This window comes from Anabrus simplex, chromosome 5 (assembly GCF_040414725.1).
Source record: "Anabrus simplex isolate iqAnaSimp1 chromosome 5, ASM4041472v1, whole genome shotgun sequence".
Taxonomy (NCBI): Eukaryota; Metazoa; Arthropoda; class Insecta; order Orthoptera; family Tettigoniidae; genus Anabrus; species Anabrus simplex.
In genome coordinates this window covers 77,969,423-77,990,649 of record NC_090269.1, presented here as the reverse complement: position 1 = coordinate 77,990,649, position 21,227 = coordinate 77,969,423, and the positions used below count along the sequence as shown (strand labels likewise).

Here is a 21,227-nt window from a genome sequence, read left to right as displayed (position 1 = left end):
AATAGTTTCTTATGGGAAAATTTGCTTTGATATACGAGCGATTTGGATTACGAGCATGTTGCCGGAACGAATTATGCTCGCAATCCAAGGTTCCACTGTATATGCACTGCAGACAGGATGTACCACAGAAGAGAAAGATCAATTCCATATCGAACTTGAGGAACAAATAACAGAGAACACAATCATTATGGGTGATCTGAATGCCCAAGTTGATAAAGAAAGACTAGGCTGTGAAAACATCATTGGCCCCCATGGCTATGGTAAAAGAAACTTTGAAGGAGAGAACCTAATTGATTTCTGTCTGCAAAACAAGTTAACCATATAGAACAATTGGTATCAGAAGAGGGAGAGCCATAAAATAATGAGATACAGCTGGGATGGAAAGCTCAAGACTATGATTGACTTCATCATCATTGATAGAAAAGCGGGTCAGTATGTTACAGATGTTAGTCATACCCAGCGACTGCCTAGATAGCGACAATCGGCTATTAATCACTGACCAAAAAGATGTCCATGTGCCCAAAATTAAGCAAGAGAAAATGCCAAAGATTAAGACATGGCTGTTGAAGGACATGGAGAAGAAAGGAAACTATGAAGTGAAGATAACAGCCAAATTACCCAAAACTGAGAAAGGGGGAGTACAAGAAGAATGGTCCTCATTCAAAGAAACCCTCATAAAAGAAGCCACGGAAATTTTTGGAAAAACAAGCGCCACATCAAAAGAGAAGGGAACACCTTGGTGGAGTGACCGAGTGAAGACAGCAGTAAAAGATAAAAATATACTGGAAAGAAAATTACTCGAAAAACAGAAAACAGATGATAGATGAAATGAATTAGAAATTGAACATCTAGCACAGGAATACAGGAAAAAGAAACTGGCTGTAAAAAGACTGATCCAGGAAGAAAAGGAAAAGTCCTGGGATGACTTTACTACTAGGATAGAGGAAGACTGTCAAGGAAGTAGAAAACTACTGTACAAAATAGTAAACAGTGAAAGAAATGAGTATATAAACATCCTTGCACTGGAAACAGATGATGGTAGCTTAATACAAACAGAGGAAGAATCAGGGATGAAATGAAGAAGTACTTCAACATGCTGTTAAATGGAGATGGGGGCAACACCACCACCAATGACTGTAGTATAGGTGAGGCCAAAAACAACAAATACCCATTAACATGGCTTGAGGTAGAAACAGCACTAAAGAGCATGCAAAATGGGGAGTCCCCAGGCTTTGACAATCTCAGCTCAGACATGATAAAGGCAACTGGAATACCAGGCTTGAATTGGCTATATAGAGTATCATCAGTGATTTGGGAAAGAAACAAAATCCCAGAAGATTGGAATACAGGAGTCATCATCCCACTGTTCAAAAATGGCAACCGACAGAAGTGTGGAAATTACAGAGGCATCACGCTGTTGTCATACACATTGAACGTGCTGGAAAAGATCATAGAAATGAGACTTAGGAAGATAGTGAAACCTTTGTTTGAGGAAGAACAACACGGGTTCAGGAAAGGTCAAAGTACTATGGATCTTATCTTTGCAGTAAAACAGCTGACAGAAATGTACTGGTAATACAGAAGAGGTAGAAACAGCACTAAAGAGCATGTGAAATGGGAAGTCCCCAGGCTTTGATGATTATTCCATTTGTGGACACTGAAAAAACATATGATATAGTGTTCCTCGAAACAAGATATAGGAATGTCTGGAAGACCTAAAGGTGCCAAAGTATTTAATTGACAAAGTCAAGATGCTATACCAGAAGTGCTACAGCTGTGTCCAGACAGGCAACGGATGATCAAAATGGTTTGAAACAAAGAGAGGTTGTCCTATCACCACTCATGTTCGTAATAGTAATGGTAATGGACAAGGTCATAAAATCTATCAAGAAAATGGACAGTGAACCAAATGCCCTGGTATTTGCTGATGATGTGCTTTTATGGGGAGAGACAGAAGCTGAAGTTCAGAAGAAACTTAATGAATGGAACAATACATTCAAAAATTTTGGACTGAAGATGAGCAAAACAAAGACAGTGGAAATGACCATCAATAAGGAAATAACAAGCTCAAATATATTTCTGGAAGGAGTAAAAGTCGAATCAGCTTCCCACTTCAAGTACCTCGGAAGCACAATCTTGAAAGACAACACTGTTAGGCAGGAAGTACTCAGCAGGGCACAGAAATCATCAAACTTACAGCCAAGTGAGAAATCTTCTCTGGGACTGAAAAATACCACAAAAAGCAAAAACAATCATGTACCACACTTACTTTGTACCAATCCTCACGAACAGTTTAGAGACATGTACCCTACTAAACAAAGACTTCAGTAGAATCCAAGCAACTGAAATGAGATTCATAAGAACCATGAACCATACTATTAGAAAGGACAAGATCAGAAATGAAGTGAATAGGAATCGAGGTTCCTATTACCAGTGTGATAAAGAAACACAGACTTCAGTGGTATGGGCACATAATGAGAATGAACAGGGAAAGACCTGCCAGAAAATATTTTGACCTTAATATTATAGGAAGAAGACCACAGGGAAGACCAAGAAAATGCTGGATAGAGAGTGTAAGAGCAGATGTGGAGGAGAGAGGACACAAACGAGAGGATGTACTGGAACAGAAGATGTATGAAGACAGAAGGAGATGGTGAGTGCTTGTACACCACACCAGCAAAACTTGAGTTAGGAAATGATGATGATGATTGTTGCTTAAAAGGACGTAACATCTAGGTCATCAGCCCCTTTAACAGTGACTTGTGCTTGCTTTATAATAAGGCAAGGTTTCTCAGGTCGCATTAAATCTGTTTAGCCCAGGTTTCTTTAGATGCTGTTTTGGGGATCTTCCACTGTACTGGTTGCTTCTGTCAGAATCTGTCTGGTATCCTGTTCTTTCTTTTTTTTACTATTTGCTTTATGTCGCACTGACACAGAAAGGTCTTCTGGCGACAATGGGATAGGAAAGACCTGGGAATGGAAAGGAACTGGTGTCAAAATGGGAAACCACGGAAAACCATCTTCAGGGCTGCCGATAGTGGGGTTGAAACCCACTATCTCCCAGATGCAAGCTCACAGCTGCATGCCCCTAATCACACGGCCAACTCACCCAGTATGTATCCGGTTCTAATTCAAATGGCAGACATAGCCAAATTGCCTAAGCCTCCTCATTTGGATTATATTTTCAGTTGTTGGTTAGTCATCATGTTGTTTCTGGATGGTAATGTTACAGAAAATTGCAGAGAATCTGATGGAAATATCTTTTCTAGAAGACTTCCAGCTTCTGAGAGACTTGTTTCAGGAGGGTCCATGTCTCAGAACCATGCAACAGGACTGACAGAAACAGTGTACAAAAGAGCTCGATGTTGGTCTCAAGTCTGATAACTAGAGACAAGATGTTAGGCAAAATGCCTATGGCTTATTTTTACAAAATATACCACACACAGTGGGGTCTTAGAATTGTATACAGCAAATTTAATTTTGCTCATGTCTACCTATTTTAATGTACAATGCCTATTTGCCTTATTTTACAAAATTAAAATTGCATTGCATTTAAAACAGCTAAAATGTGCACTTTAATTTTTGAAATTATATAAAGTACCCTCACAGAAAATAAATAAAAAATGGGTCTGCCCTGTTCTTGAATGTCAGGTTGCACTGTTACTATTTGAAGGGATGGTTGGATGTCACTGACCAGTAATCCCTCTTAGAAAAGATGCCCAGTATCTTTGTCTTTCCCTACTTACTGTATTGTTAGAAAGAACAGAAGAGGCGTATTCTTCAGAATTTTGCAAATAGAGATACCGTAATATTTTCCTATGGCCTCTAATCAAAGAAAGAGTAAAATGACAACCTTTTCTCTCTAGTATAGGCCAACTTGGCTACTCAATATGATCCTGTAAAAAGACCACCTCAGAAGCAACTATTTTCAAAATTTTCAATGCAGTTTTGTTTTGTTTTGTGTGCCTATTTTACAATTTTAAAAATTATAAAATTATGAAAATATAATAAAAATATAAAATTATGGAAAACCAGAGGGGACAAACAGCAGCCTTGTTTCACTCCTTTCTGGGTTGGTCACCAATGTCTGATCTCTACTGACAGCTGAGGCCACCTAATGTGTGAATGACATTTCATCCTGATCATGGAATGTGAAACTATTTAGCATAGGTTGCTTGCCTCTTATACTCATGTTCTGAAATATAATCCTAGTGCAGTTAGTGGACATTTAAGCATGTGAGAGACCCTTGTCAATAGATATTCTGATATGATACAGGAAATCATCCCTTACCAGGACAAATATCAACACTCTGACATCTCATCCATAGCAATCAAAGAAATATTAAACATGCAGCATTATTTTATTAATCTATTTATTTTTATGTTCTGTAATTTATTATTATTCTTTCATGCCTTTTTGTTCATCTTTCACTTTATTAAATCCTTTGTACTCAAGGTCCCAGATGGCTGCCTGTCCTGGGTAACTACCTCCTCCTGTGCAAGCAATTGAGGCAATTTGGTTTCCATCATCTAGTATGGGCCAACTTGGCCGATCAATATGGTCCTGTGGTAGGACTACGCCTTGGAAGGGACCGCATAGTGATTGTATCTGGCTATGAGGCTATACGAGAGGTTGTTTCACGTGAGGAATTTGATGGCCGGCCAGATGGTTTCTTCTTTAGGCTGCGGGCATTCGGACAAAGACTTGGTGAGTTCACTATCATTAACATCGCAGTATTCATTGACTCATCTCATTTTTAGGACTATAAGTTACAGAAGTTCATGGCCATTTTCTACAATACTGAATTATTTATGAGTGATAGATGCAAAACAGCAAATATAATTAAAGGGACTCAATATTTATTTTCATTTATATAGTCTATGCCGATGACATCATGCTATGAGGTGAAGCAAAGCTGAAGCTGAAATACAGGAAAAGTTAGATCTTTGGAAGAGAGAGCGTGATAAGATGGAGCTAAACATCAGCAAAAGTAAGACAGTTGGCTTGGTTATGACCAGGAAGCCTGGAGAGACTCATCTCCAAATTGGTATTGACAACATAGACATCATCAATAATTTCAAATCTTTAGGCAGCTATGTCTCTTGCAACAATACCATCAAGCATGAAATTGGCAATAGAATACTAGAAGCATCACAATTCTACCACTCTGTTTGTCACCTCTCATGGGGTGGTTCTTTTCCCATGGCCTCCAGTGTTAACACTGTATTACTAGAAGCATCACAATTCTACCACTCTGTTTGTCACCTCTCATAGGGTGGTTCTTTTCCCATGGCCTCCAGTGTTAACACTGTATAAATCTTATCTAGTACTAATCTTCACCTACGGACTTGAAGCAGCTGCTACGACACCACAAGCAACTGAAATGAAGTTTTTATGATCTTGCTTACAGAAAACTACCACCTGGGTGACTTCTCTAAATGCAGACCAGTGGTGGTTGATTGATGGTTTGAAGAGAGACAAAGTACAGAATGGTTAAATTTGCCAACAGCTTGGTTTCAGAAGGAGTTTATTGCGCACATTATAACTGGGTATAATTGAAGAGAATGACCTACAATAGGATTCCAAGAATGTGTTTTGATCAGAATGTCTAGGCAAAAGATCACAAGCAAGGCCAAGAGACAATGGGGAAAAAAAATCTGGAGAGACTTAGCCAAGAGAAATACAGGATGGGAACAAAGACTGGAACAGCAAATATGGTTGGTTTAAACAAGTTGGAAGAGGCTCATTTATACCCATACCTTGCTTGCTGGAGTGAAGAAATGATAATGATGATGAGAAAGCTCCCAATGAACCAGAGGCTTAAGGTAGGGACAGTCACTTAACATTTATACACGAATAGATACACACAACGTAAGTTAAAAAAAAAAAAAAAAAAAAAAAACATAGCATACTTAATTAAGCAGGAATACAAGAGAAACTTTCTTGAAATCTGGAAACTTACATTTACAAAGTAATAAACTTCAACTAATCAGTCTCCCATTTTATGGAGTTCTTAAATTTGTATGAATATTAGTTATTGAGTCTATGTTAGTAGGTAGATTGTTATAAAAAATATCAGAGGATAGTTGAGTGTTGAGACCATATTTTGTGGAATAGTTGGTTTGTCATGGAAATTAATTTAACAGCAGTTTTCATTTTCATTAGAGCATAGTAGGTTAAAATAAAACAAAAACAAATCTGTCTACATACAGTATTTAGTTTTGTTGAATTATCTTTGTGTAGTCCTTTTGATATTTCAATATTTAATGGCAGTTTTCATTTCTATTTGTGTGTAGTAACAATAAGAAGAACTCAACAATTGCTTTGGATATTTGATTTTAAAGATGATGAATAATAGAGGCAGAGTGGTATATGATTGACACAATCTTAATTTTACTTTTTGGAGGAAAATTGCTATGGATAGTTTTATGCTTTTTTGAAACCAGTAACATATCACCAAACACTGATACAGATTTATGTAATTATTCATCATCATCATCAACTCTCCACTTCAGCAGACTAGGTGTGGGAATAAACAAGCCTCGTGCTGAGAATTATCAATTATTGTTGAAAACAATCCCTCTTTTTCTCTTCTGCTGACTTGCTATGTGTAACGCAGTCAAGGGTTTCTCTATCAGGGTGACTCCTTAGCCTTTAGTAGTCCCAGAGTACTGGAATATCTCAATGCCAAATGCACATTCTGAAAGTCTCCTTCTCTGCTGAAGCTGCTGTCAAAGACTTCGATATAACCCTGACAAGGTGCCATTACAAGGTGCTACAAGCCATGCCAGCAGGACCAAGGATTATTAAAGAGGTGTTACTCCTGTATCACTCACCCTTTGTTCTGGCTTGTGACAGGCACAGCCTGATCTCCCATGTTCTGGGCCCAGGTTGGTGGGTTTTACGTTATTACCGACCGCTCGCCCGCTCGCCCGCTCGCCCGCTCGCCCGCTCGCCCGCTCGCCCGCTCGCCCGCCCACCCGCCCTGAAGGATCTTAGCCCACCAAGCGACTGCTATTCAGCCCGAAGACCTGCAGATTACTAGGGTTGCCATCTCACCATCAGATAGCTTCTCAATTGTAATTACATAGGCTGAGTGGACCTCGAGCTAACTCTCAGGTCCAGGTAAAAAATCCCTGACCTGGCCAGAAATTGAACCCAGGGACTTTGGGTGAGAGGCAGACACACTACTCCTAAACTGCAGGGCCAGCTTTATGTGATTACTATCAAATATAATTCCACAATTGAAATAACAAAATATTTTGATGAAAAAATGTTTTGATTCAACTTAAAATGTTGAAGAGCATGTGACATTGAAAGCATCAGTTATATACTGATGGCCCATGCACTATCATGAAACACGTCACCATTGAAATAGAATACTATTTGGACATTTGGTTGGATGATATAAAAAATAAATAAAAAAATTGTTGAATTCAGTGAAAGCCAGGCTGAGTATTTCAGATGGTAGAGCACTGGTCTTCTGAGCTTGACTTAGAGGGTTCAACCCCAGCTCAGTCTGGTCATATTTGAAAGTACTCAAATATGCCAGCCTTGTGTCAGTGGGGCCAATGGGTGTAGCCATGTTGAAACACCGGATCCTGTGAGATCTCCGAAGTTAAGCAACATTGGGTGTGGTCAAGATTTGGATGGGTTACCACGTGCTGTTGGGTGGGGGTAAGGGAATGAAGGAGTGGAAAGGAACTGGCCACACTACCGTATGTAAACTCTAGCTCAGGCACACCTCTGCGGAGGTTGGGACCTGCCTTCGGGCAGAATACACCCTTACCCTTACCTTGTGCCAGTGGATTTAAGGGCATTTAAAGTAACTCTTGCGAGACAAAATTCCAGCACCTCAGCATCTCCTAAAACTATAAATGAAAATCCACAGCCTGTTTCCAGTCATCTGACTGGGTCAGGAATGGAATGAATGAAGCCCCCATCTAGTAGCGAGGATAGGAAATGTGCTGGCTGCTGAAGCCTGTTGCACTCCATTGGGGCAATGATAAATGAATGACAAATGAAATGAAATGGAGAGTGTTGCTGGAATGAAAGATGACAGGGAAAACCAGAGTACTCGGAGAAAAACCTGTCCTGCCTCCGCTTTGTCCAGCACAAATCTCACATGGACTGCCCGGGATTTGAACCATGGTATCCAGCGGTGGGAGGCCACCGCGCTGCCACCTGAGCCACGGAGCCTTGTTCCTAAAACTATAAAAGAAGTTAATGGAATGTAAATTCAGTAACATTATTCTTGTTATGATTAATTCAGTGAAATATTCTTATCTTGAGTAAAGTTGATTTTTGATGCTAAGAGGTTTGTGGTATGGGTTACTGTAGTCATGTTCTAGTTTGTAAACAAGGACAATGACCAAGTGGCCTAATAAGTGGTTCTGACAATAGGGATACCAGCTGCTATGGAATAGGAGTGGGCATCTAAGACATATTCGGAGTAATGGCCCTCCTTGTGTTCAGGTGGCTAGAACTATATAATCCGTCAGTGGTCCCTAACTGTTAGAGGAGAGATCGTCACTGGGACTGTGTATAAGTATGGTAGCATCCTGCTTCACAGAATTTACCAAGCTCAGAGCAGTTTAAGCAAGCCTTGGACCTATGGGAGTAACGGAGCCTCACTTCCATTTGACAGGTGAGGGACTCCTTGGAAACAACTTGGCAAATGAAATGGAATTCAATGTGTAACTATCAGTATTAATGGGACTTATGGAAGAAAGAAAGAAAGAAAGAAAGAAAGAAAGAAAGAAAGTATAACTGGCTTAGTCAGCAAAGAGGATGCATGAAGTATGGCTTTTAGTGCCGGGAGTGTCCGAGGACATGTTCGGCTTGCCAGGTGCAGGTCTTTTGATTTGACTCCCGCAGGCGACCTGCATGTCATGGTGAGGATGAAATGATGATGAAGGTGACACATACACTCAGTCCCCGTGCCAGCGCAATTAACCAACGATGGTTAAAATTCCCGACCCTGCCGGGAATTGAACCCAGGACCCCTGTGAGCAAAGGCCAGCACGCTAACCATTTAGCCATGGAGCCAGACTGTTAGGAGTTAATGATATTAAGGTAACTGGAGATAACGAAGAACAGATAGGTGATTATAAAGTATTCCTGATTGGTATTAAAAAGGGAAGAGCAGAGTGTGGAGTAGGACTGCTCATCAGGAATACTATTGCATTCAACATAGTTTCTGTTAGGCACGTAAATGAGTGATGGGTAGATTTGGCAGTTGGAGGAATTAGGACGAGGATGGTCTCAGTGTATTCACCATGTGCGGGTGCAGATGAGGCCGAATTTCACAAGGTTTATGAAGTATTGAGCGACATTGTAGTCAGCATCAACAACAAAGATAGGATAGTGCTATTGGGTGATTTCAATGTGAGAGTTGAAAATAAAACTGAAGGATATGTGAAGGTGATGGGTAAATGTGGGGAAGATATGGAAGCAAATAGGAATGGGAAGCATTTACTGGACTTCTGTGCTAGTACAGGACTAGCAGTTATGCATACATTCTTCAAGCATAAAGTTATTTATTGCTACACATGGAAGGGAAGGGATACCAGATCCATGACAGACTATATCATAACCAACTTTGAATTCTGGAAATCTGTTAGGAATGTGTTAGTTATCCAGGGATTTTTCGATGAAACGGGCACTATCTGATCTGTAGTGAACTAAGTATCTCTAGGCCTAGGATAGAGAAAGTGAAATCTGTCTGCAGACGTATAGGGGTAGAAAATCTCCAGGATGAGGAAATTAGACAGAAGTACATGGATATGATTAGTGAAAAGTTCCAAACAATGGTCAATAAGCAGGTTCAGGATATAGAAAGAGAATGGGTGGCATACAAGGATGCTGTAGTAGAAACAGCAAGGGAATGTCTAGGAACAACTATGTGTAAAGGTGAGAAAATGCAAACGTCTTGGTGGAATAATGAAGTGAGAACAGCTTGTAAACATAAAAAGAAGGCATATCAGAAATGGCTCCAAACAAGGGCCGATGCAGACAGGGAATTGTACGTAGATGAAAGAAACAGAGCAAAACAAATAATTGTTGAATCCAAAAAGAAGTCATGGTAAGATTTTGGTAATAACCTGGAAATGCTAGGTCAACCAGCAGGGAAACCTTTCTTGGCAATAATGAAGAATATTAGAAAGTGAGGAAAATAGGAAATGAACAGTGTTTTGGGTAAATTGGGTGAACTCATAATAGATCCCAGGGAATCACTGGACAGGTAGAAGGTATATTTTGAATATCTTCTCAATGTACAGTAAAAGGAAATCTTTCTGGTGACATTTTAGACAACCGAGCTCATAGGGAGGAGGACAGTGATGTTGGTGAAATTATGCTTGAGGAAGTGGAAAAGATGGTAAATAAACTCCATTGTCATAAAGCAGCAGTAATAGATGAGATTAGACCTGAAATGTTGAAATATAGTCAGAAGGCAGGGATGAAATGGCTTCCTAAAGTAACAAGATTACCATGGAATGTTAGTAAGGTACCTTTATATTGGATAAAAGCAGTAATTGCACCCTCTATAAGCAAGGAGACGAGAAGAATTGCAACGACTATCAAGGTAATTCATTGATCAGTATACCAGGCAAGGAGTTCACTAGCATTTTGGAAGGGAGGGTGCAGTTAGTGGTTGAGAGTAACTTGGATGAGAACCTGTGTGGTTTCAGACCACAGAGGGACTGTCAGGGTCAGATTCTCAATATGCACCAGGTAATTGAAAACTACTACAAGACAGTTATGTTTATGTTTCGTAGGTGTAGAGAAGGCATATGACAGAGTACCAAGGCAAAAGGTGGGTGCCTGACTGGTGGACTATGGGATTGAGGGCAGATTATTAAAAGCTATCAAAGGCATTTATGTTGACAATTGGACTGTAGTGAGAATTGATGGTAGAATGAGCCCTTGGCTCAGGGCCTTACAGGGCTTAGAAAAGGATGTAATCTTTCACCTTTGTGTTCAGAGTTTACATGGATCATTTACTCGTGATGACGATGATGATGATGATGATGATGATGATGATGGTGATTATTATTATTATTATTATTATTATTATTATTATTATTATTATTATTATTATTATTATTATTATTATTCAGTAGGGACTCATAATATATGATTGCAGGATCAAGGATATAAGAAAAATGTACTGACAACACTGGACCCAACTTTTGAGGGAATAATGATTTTCCCTGTGAAGGAATCTCTAGACTTCACAAAAGCAAAACAGTCGGGTTCAAGAAAGAACAATAGGCTTGATAGGAAAGACGGTAGAGGAGGGCCTAGCATAAGCAAGCAGAAACAATCCTAGAGTAAGCTAGGAACTTATGGTCTCAGTAGCCCCATTTCCAAATTTAGTGTCCCTGAAGTGGGTGAGTCTGATCTACTATGCATGAGTATTTTGTTTCTTTACTTTGGTTATTCACCCACCATTTCTAATTTTGTCTTAACAAAACTCAGTTGATTCATTATCTGTATTCTGCCTTGCTTAATGATTCTATATTAATTATTTTTCAGGAGTTGTATTTGTTGATGGCCCATTGTGGGTTGAGCAAAGACGCTTCTCCCTCCGTCATCTCCGCAATTTCGGTTATGGAAAGCATGGCATGGAACACCAGATTGCCGAGGAAGCCTCTGAACTGGTAGCTTCTTTGCGCCAACAGTGTAACAATGATTCTGCTATCATACCCATGCACCAAGCTTTTGACATCTGTGTACTTAATAGTCTTTGGACTATGCTGGCTGGACAGAGATTTGCCCTTGATGATGAACAGTTGAAGAAGCTACTAAACCTTGTGCATGCTAGTTTCCGAATGTTGGACATGTCAGGAGGACTGTTGAACCAGATGCCCTTTTTGAGTGTTATTGCTCCACATCAGTCTGGATATGCAGATCTTGTCAAGTACCTTCATGAGATGTGGGATTTCCTCAGGGTTAGTGCAGAAAAATATGTTTTAATTTTATTCATTTTTCCAATTGAATAGATAGACATAAGGCACATACTAAGAGGTAATACAATTGTTTCATATTTGTTAACATAACTAGAACATCGAACTTATGATACCTTATTCCAGTAGAGTATTCATTGATGCCTTATTGAAAAGTCTTAATTGAACAGTAGAAATGAAGTAGCATAGTCTACACTGATTTCAGTTCTCTCTGTGAATCACTGCTAGATTGTTGGCCTTTGGATCTCATGATTGTATTATTGTATTATTAAAAAGCAAAAGAAAGTTCCCCTGGCACTCATACAATGTCATATAATGTCAGCATGAATAAAAATAATATCATTACCGGTACTTAATTTTAAGATGCCAAGTTCTCAGGAGTGGCTTATTCTTCTCACTGTGTTTCTTAACTAAGAGTCATGCAGCATGGATTGCATTGGTTATGCAATTTTCCACTAATCCACCTTGATTCTGGGTTGTTTTGACAATTTTGCGAATTCATCTGTCAAGATTTGAAGATATGGTTTAGAAGTGAGAATGGATGGTAATTATCACACTAGGTGGGACTTTCCTTCTTCTTTTTTTTGAAGAAGTGATGCTCTGTTGCCAATCAGTCAGCATTTGTTCTTCTTTAATGATTTGGGTGAACAGAGATGTTAATTGAAAGCAGTCTTGGCTTCAACAATGTTGATTTGTTCAATGGGTCTTTTGATAGAAATTTGAAACTTCATCAGTTGAGGTCTTTCTGAAGTAGCTCACCTGTGTTCCCTTGCTTTCTTCCAATCTATGTACTAGCAAATTGCCCATTTTGTCAACGATATTTTAAAAATGTTGGATATCTTCTATTTCAATGTCTTGATTTGACAGGTCAGTAAATGTTGCATTCATCTTTGTGTGTGTGTTGAGTTTCTCATAAAGTTCTGCATATCAAATGGATTTCATTATTGTCATGATCTACTTTGCCTCCCTAGGGGTTGTTTTACAGGCATTCCTAATTTCTTGTGCTATAACCATGAATAAGAAAGTAGGGCAACGGGTAAGCTACTACGACCAGCATAGTGAAAGGATTATTATGTCAAGATAGATATGAAACCAATGCCCACTTCAATAGTGCAGGTCTATACGCCTACTAGTTCAGCAGATGATGAGGAAATCGAAAGAATATATGAAGAGATAGAACATTTGATACAGTATGTAAGAGGTGGCAAGAATCTAATTGTGATGGGAGACTGGAATGCAGTGGTAGGCCAAGGAAGAGAAGGTAATGCAGTAGGAGAATTTGGATTGGGACAAAGGAACAAAAGAGGAAGTCAGCAGGTTGAATTCTGCACCAATCACAATTTAGTCCTTGCTAATACTTGGTTCAATCACCACAAACAATGGCTGTACACATGGACGAGACCTGGAGACACTGGAAGGTATCAAATAAACTTCATTATGATTAGGCAGAGATTCAGAAACCAAGTGTTGGATTGCAAAACTTTCCTAGGAGCAGATGTGGACCCTGATCACAACTTGTTTGTCATGAAATGTCATCTAAAGTTGAAGAAATTGAACAAGGAAAGGAATCCAGTGTGCTGGGATCTAGACAAGTTGAAAGAAAAGAGTGTGAAGGATTGTTTCAAGGAACATGTTGCACAAGGACTAAATGGAAAGGCTGAAGGAAACACAGTAGAAGAAGAATGGACAGTCATGAAGAACGAGGTCAGTAGGGCTGCTGAAGAGATGTTAGGGAGAAAGGAAAGATCAACTAAGAATCAATGGATAACTCAAGAGATACTAGATCTGATAGATGAACGAAGAAAATACAAGAATGCAAAAAATGAAGAGGGCAGAAAAGAATACAGGCGATTAAAGAATGAAGTGGATAGGAAGTGCAGGGCAGCTAAGGAAGAATGGATGAAGGTGAAGTGCAAGGATGTTGAAAGTTGTAGGGTCCTAGGAGAGATAGATGCTGCATACAGGAAAATCAAGGAAACCTTTCGAGAAAGGAAATCTAGGTGTATGAATATCAAGAGCTCAGATGGAAAACCACTTCCAGGGAAAGAAGACAAGGCAGAAAGATGGCAGGGATGGCAGAAACATATCCAACAGTTGCATCAAGGTAAGGACGTAGATGATATGGTTCTGGAACAAGAATACGCTGTTGATGCTGATGAAATGGGTGACCCAATTTTGAGATCAGAATTCGACAAAGCTTTGAGAGACCTAATCCTTTCTTTACAATATTTCTACAGTTTAACACTAACAATTTTATGTCATCCTTACTTGAGTTCATGATTCTTATACTGTCATCAGGTGGAACTGGTGGAAATCCATCAGCCTGCAGGCTAAACACCTGTGTTTATGTGTTCAAATATCATCATATAAGTAACTTTAAAGCTTTTTTTTTTTGTCTGTCAAACACTATTTATAACACTTATAACACATCTGTAAAAGAACGCACTATTAAACCCTTTAATGGTGTAAGTGAATTGTAAATATTCATGATGCTTTCAGGAAACAATCCACGAACATCATCGAACACTTACGCCAGGTGTCTCCAGAGACCTAATTGATGCCTTTCTGCATGAAATGGAACTTCATCCAGACTCAACGTTTACTGGTATGATTATTACTGAATAATTTTCTTATTTAATTTAATTTAATTTAATTTAATTTAATTACTACCTACTCATTTTATGGGTTGTCATTACAACAAAGCAAACCATACCAAAATATCTCAATTAAAATACAGGTTTTATCACTGATATCCAGATTAACTTGTTTACTTACACCAAAGCAGGCACAAAAGTCACAAAAGAATTAGGGAATTGTTCCCCTACAGCCTGCCAGAAGCCCTACAAAAGTAGTGTCTTTTAGATTGTACATGTTTATGAAATAATTTGCTGTGGACTCATAAATTTTATTTTCTTGGCCAGCTAGAATGGCTGATATTTATGTATTTCAAATTGAAATGTGATAAAGCCTGATCTTATTTTCTGTTGTTATTTGGTGACAGAAATAATATAAAACACTTTATGTAGCTTATAACTTAAATTTATCAATCTATGTTACATCATCATATATATTTACTTTGTGCGTAACAATTAGAGCAAAACATACCCAAAACATAACTTAAGATGAGCTAGATATTCTTTGATTAGCATTTACCTTGTTCTTACAGATGGCGCAACAGATACGCCCGGTCCCAATTAAGCCTTGCACCAAGTACAAACAACCTGAATGTGCTATTTAATATTCCATCACCCTTTCTTGCTTCAGCGGGTTTGTCTCACTGCAACCCTAACCGCATACTGAGTTTGAGGAAATGTTCCTGCGCTAAAGGCTTGGTCAAAAGATCTGCCAGCATCTTGTTGTTGGGCAGTAACAAATGTCAGTTATTGCTTTCTCCTTTAAGTCACATAGCTGATTATGACAGACATCTATGTGTTTAGTACCTGCGCCAATTTGATCTGAATCTATAAGACAAATGCAACCTTGATTGTCCTCAAATAGAGTTGTTGGTTCCTCAGGAAGAACACTCATGTTCTTCATTAACTGTCGCAACCACAACAGTTCTTTGCTTGCATGCAATGCTGCCACATATTCAGCTTATCTCGATGACAGCGTCATGGAAGTCTGTTTGCGGCTTGACCATGCTATGATTCCATTTCCCAGTAGAAATGTATAATCACTAGTAGATTTTCTGTCCTTCTAGTCTCCAGCCCAATCTGCATCCGAAAAACAGATAAGCGATAATTTTCCCTTTAAGGGTAAACGTAATTTCTTATCAATCGTCCCTGTTAAGTAACGCAGTACTCTACACGCCAGTCCCTTTCAGTCGGGTTTTACACATTCCTGCATAAAATGCCAACTGCTGTTGCAATTAAATAAAACTAGTATGTTTTTATTGTTTACCCACCTATTCAGTATAATTGTACTTTTATCACATGTAATGCTGTTGCAATGCAGGCCTAGACACTGTCGCTAGATACAGTAGCAATCCCATAACTCACCTATGTTGCAAATTATTTTTAAGCTTCGGGCTGCTTTCTATATCTTCTGACAAAAATCAAGTTTCCATAGGAGTTGATACTGGTTTAGGTTCAAGCATAACATATTCTTCAAGTATTCTCACTATTTTTGATTTCTGGTTGAGGAGAAATGACCCATCTGCTTCACCTTCCACTTCTGTTCCGAGATAGTGCTTCACATCTTCCATATCCTTTATGGCAAAATTACTTCTGATTTTTCTGCTTATTTTGGCTGTTAACTCTGGCGTTACACCTGCCATTAACATGTCGTCAACATATAGTGGTGTATGCACGGACACTGATCAGCGTCCCTGCGTTTAAAGTTCAAACTAGCTAGTACCTCGGTTGCCCTTTTGTTCCAGACGCTGATTGGTATAGACCATAGAAGCTCTTATATAGATTTAAGAGTTTTGTTTAATTTTTGGGTTTCAAAAAACCCTCAGGCTACTCCATGTATATTTCTTCGTCCAGCTTGCCATTTAAATAGGCGCTCTTTACATCGAGCTGTTGAACGTGCAATTTCTTCTTGGCTGCGACAATGAGGTAACTAACGTCCTGGTGGTTTCATGTTTTACTATAGGTGCATATGTGTTGATGTAGTCTTCCCCAAAAAGTTGAGAGAAACCTCAAGCGACTATCCTAGCCTATTGAGTATAAATCTGACCTTTATTGTCCGATTTTGCCTTGAAGACCCGCTTGCACATTATCATTCTTTTCCCTTGCAGAAGATCACATCATTTTCATACCTGGTGTTTCTCGAGAGATCTCATTTCTTCTTCTGCTGAATCAATCCACATTTGTTGTTCACGAAGTGGCAATTTTAGCATCTCATTCCAAGATGCTGGTTCTCTAATGCAGCTTGTTTCGACCCTGTATGTCAATCTCTTGGCTGGTACACCTTTGTTATTACATTGTGAAATCCTTCTATCCGGCAATTTGTTTTTGTCCTCAGCTGTACTTACATTAGGTTGATCATCAGCTTCACTAGTTTATTGATCACTTTCTGTGTCTATCATCTCCTAATCTGCTGTTTTGACTGTACAAATGTCATTCTGATTCAATTAATTTTCATTTCTGCCCACTACCCCTTCTCGTTCTGAAATCTTCTGCAGTTCTCCCTCCTTGACTTCCTTTTCTATTATTTGGACCGTTCTGCTGATCCAAATCTGATCTGTCTTCGGTAAATATAAATATATAAATATAAAGATAAACAGAAAGGGAAATGGTACACTCCTCGCCTTGAAACTGTTAGGAATCTAATGATGATTTATTACTTTAAAGCAAAACAGGAGGGGTTCTCCAGATGATAAAGAAACTTATGCCTTTATTAAAAAGTGTTATCGCAAAGAAATTATTATTTTATTAACAACTCAAAAAATAAATGTAAGGCAGCTTGGTCAGTTATAAATGATGGAATTGGTAGGATAGAGGATAAAGTGTTGGTGCCAATAGAACCGGATGAATTGAATGAATATTTTGGAAATAGTGTCAAATATATGAACCACAGTAATGCTCATGATAATGAAACAGTGTACAGTAGCATGTTAAAAAATAATGGAATTCTGAAACCTACAGACCTCCATTTAGGTGGCAAGAGATGAAGCCTGAAAAAGTCCTTAAAGTAGTATCAGAACTAAATTCCTCACATTGTGAAGATTATTATGGCTTAAGTAACAATATCCTAAAACAAATTACTGTATTGTCATAATATTAGTTCCTTTAACTCAACTGATCAACTGAATACTGACTGAAGGAATTTTTTCAGATTGTTTGAAATTTACAGTCACAATACCTGTCTTTAAGAATGGTGATAGATTGGATCCAGGCAACTATCGACCCATTTCAATCGTTCCAATTATATCTAAAATAATAGAACATTGTATAAAGCCACAGTTATAAGCATATTTTGAAAAGTACAATTTATTAAATACTACACAGTTTTGTTTCAGAACTGGTAAATCCACCAGGTAATACAGGGTTCTGAGTCTCACCACATAACATGAGCTACATTGTTAGACCTCAGTAAAGCTTTGTGATTCTGTACCACATGATATACTAAGAAAGCTCAACTATTACGGTTAAAGATGTAGACTTATTAATCACATCCTATCTCAACAACAGATTAGTGTTGGCTACTGAATGCATGATTCGAAGCAGTGTATCGATTCATTCAAGTGTCCGAGTGAATCGATTCACAGGAAAGGCGAGCTCACGGCACACGATTCAGCTTACTCCCAGCGGACAGTGCTGAGTGGCGCACTCACTGGACGTTGACGGGGAGCCGAGCTTCCGCTGCAGCGAGACAGTGTATCATGGCACATCAAAAGAATCGTGAACGAGCGCGGCTCAGTGAGACACTTGATACACACGGCTCCTTATCGGCTCACTGGACACGCGGAGAGCCGAGCTTCCGCTGCAGTGAGGAACACAGTGAATCATGGCACATCGAAAGAATCGTGAACGAGCGCGGCTCAGTGAGACACATGATACACACGGCTCCTTATCGGCTCACTGGACACGCGGAGAGCCGAGCTTCCGCTGCAGCGATGCAGTGAGCCATGCTAGACTGAAAGAATCGTATGCTATAATGGACTCTCGAGCTCAGCTCATTTGAAAATAATACCCATTTGCATTCACTGTCCTCTTCTTACAGGGAGGTTTAAATAATAGATGGATTTATTTGCAGTGTTAAAAAGGTAGTCACAACATAATTCTGAAGTAGCTAGTAAGTAGGTAGGCTATTAGGTTATACTATTTATTAGTTTAATGAATCTTAGTATTATAACTTAGTTGACATTTGACAATTAAACTCAACTCTAGCCTGCCCTATGACTATGAGTCATGCTCATGTGTCATGACCACTCAAAAGTACCTGTTTTATATTGGGAAGAACGGCTCAGTATTCTCTCAGTTCATATGTCACATCGTTGCACAAGACTTCAATCATATGTGGACAGACGCAATAACAGTATGTTGAATCAGAAAACCAGCGGGCTACTGTACATCTCGGGTAGCCTATACAAAATATGACGATTAAAAAAAAATCCTCAGCTGATGGAAAACTACTTTAAAAAAAAGACTGAGCGAGTTGTCGTGCGGTTAATATCGCGGGGCTATGCGCTTGCATTCGGGGGATGGTGGGTTCGAATCCCACCGTCGGCAGCCGTTAAGATGGTTTTTCCGTAGTTTCCCCATTTTCACACCAGGAAATGCTGGGACTGTACCTTAATTCAGGCCATGGCTGCTACCTTCCTAACCTTTCCCACCCTGCGTCGCCGGAAACCTTCGATGTATTAGAGTAACTAGCATTTTTTCTAAGAAAGGAGTTCATAGTATGAAGACCAGATGGCAGCTGCGAGCACTGAATGCTGTTGCTGCTGTCTTACCAGCACATACTACACAGATGCAGTAGGAGCGGTGACCAATGAGCCGTGAATCGGATCACTGTATCGATTCAGTAACGTGAACGGAATCAAATGAATCGATTCAGTAAAATGAATCGAATGTCCCATCACTACAACAGATGTCAAATTGTACAAGTTGAAAACGAAAAATCTGTAAACCTCAAAGTAGAAACAGGCATAGTTCAGGGACCTGTTATAGGACCTTTTCTCTTCCTTGTGTATATAAATGATACTGCAAGTAATTTACCCTGCAGAACAGTAATCAATGCAGATGATATCACTATAATAACAAGTGGTAAGGACTTAACAAATGTGGAAGATAAAAGGTTAGAGATGCTACAGAAATCATCCGATTGGTTGCAGGCTAATAAACTATTTTTAAATAGTAACAAGACAGAAGTTATTTATTTTCACTTAATTAAATCAACTTTAGATGAGAATGAATATAGTTCTGTCAAATTATTGGGAATACATTTGGATTCTAAGTTAACCTGGTATACTCGCACACAAAAGTTATGTAAAAAACTGTCTTGAGGGTTATTTTTATTTCGAAGACTGAAAGAGTCAGTTAGTAGTAATCAGATGTTATGGGCATACTATGCTTTCTTCCATTCACATTTATGATACAGAACCATATTGTGAGGGAATTCGACAAGCTATAATTTAAGTGGCAAAAGAAAGCAGTAAGATGTATAAAAGGCAAGGCCAATAGGGAGTCATGCAGGTCTATATTTTAAGAACTTGCTATTATGACTCTCCCATCAAAATACATATTTCATTGCATCCTTAATATCAAAGAAAATCTTGCTGATCTGACGTCTTGTAGAAATGTACATTCGTACAATACACGGGGAAGGGATGATTTAGATTCACCACATGTTAAATTGTAAAGGACACAAGAAAATTATGTCCAGCTCCATGGCTAAATGGTTAGCATTCTGGCCTTTGGTCACAGGGGTCCTGGGTTCGATTCCTGGCAGGGTCAGGAATTTTAACCCTCATTGGTTAATTTCGCTGGCTTGGGGACTGGGTGTATGTGCTGTAGTCATCATCATTTCATCCTCATCATGACGCACAGGTCGCCTACGGGAGTCAAATCAAAAGACCTGCACCTGGCAAGCCGAACATGTCCTCAGACACTCCAGGCAGTAAAAGCCATACATTTCATTTTTCAAGAAATAGATAAAATGGCATTAAATTATTCAATAAGCTACCTACCCAATGGAAAGATATGCCCTTAAATAACTTCAAAGCATATTTTAAAAAATGGCTGATATTAAACCGTTTTTATACACTATCTGAATTTGAAGAAAAAGTAACGCTATTGACAAGGGGTAAATATGTAAGTCAGCACCTTCCTAATTGGTAGGTAACACTGGTAGTTATGATCAGATTCACGCTTAACTTACTATTCAATAGACTAATAGCTCAGAGTGTCATGATAAGCTTTCATTTTTCTTTTCAGTGTATATAAACCTTTTAAATGTAGTGCTCTGTTTAATGACAATTAGATATATTTATATTTTTTAAACTGTAACTTATGTATTGTATTTGTCTTTGTCTATTGCAACTGTATGTTGTCTAACGGCAATAAACTATATTGTATTGTACTGTACTGTGTGAGAGCATTAGTTACTTGTGAGATTGGATAGAGTGACTGTGAGTGGGTCAATAATGTCTTTACGACGGCAAAGAGGCTCACTGCCGTTGAACAAGGCCATATAATAAGGCTACGTGAAGGGATTTTCCTTCCGCGCTATTGCAGAACAACTTAGCAGGAATGTCTCCACTGTACACGCGTGCTGGCTGCAGTGGTCACGAAAAGGTACGCCCGCAT

At 39.0% G+C, this 21,227-nt stretch overlaps 1 protein-coding gene across 2 annotated transcripts in view; it reads left to right on the top strand.

Moving 5' to 3' along the window:
* LOC136874517 (methyl farnesoate epoxidase) overlaps window positions 1–21,227 on the top strand; it is a 70,456-nt gene that overhangs the window by 14,783 nt on the left and 34,446 nt on the right. Inside the window, exons 2-4 of one of the 2 annotated variants that reach the window (XM_067148153.2) lie at window positions 4,457–4,708; window positions 11,540–11,955; window positions 14,470–14,575. In XM_067148153.2, the coding sequence (XP_067004254.2) occupies window positions 4,457–4,708; window positions 11,540–11,955; window positions 14,470–14,575 (774 nt within the window). The remainder of the gene's footprint in view (window positions 1–4,456; window positions 4,709–11,539; window positions 11,956–14,469; window positions 14,576–21,227) is intronic. The other variant, XM_067148154.2, reaches the window with a different exon arrangement.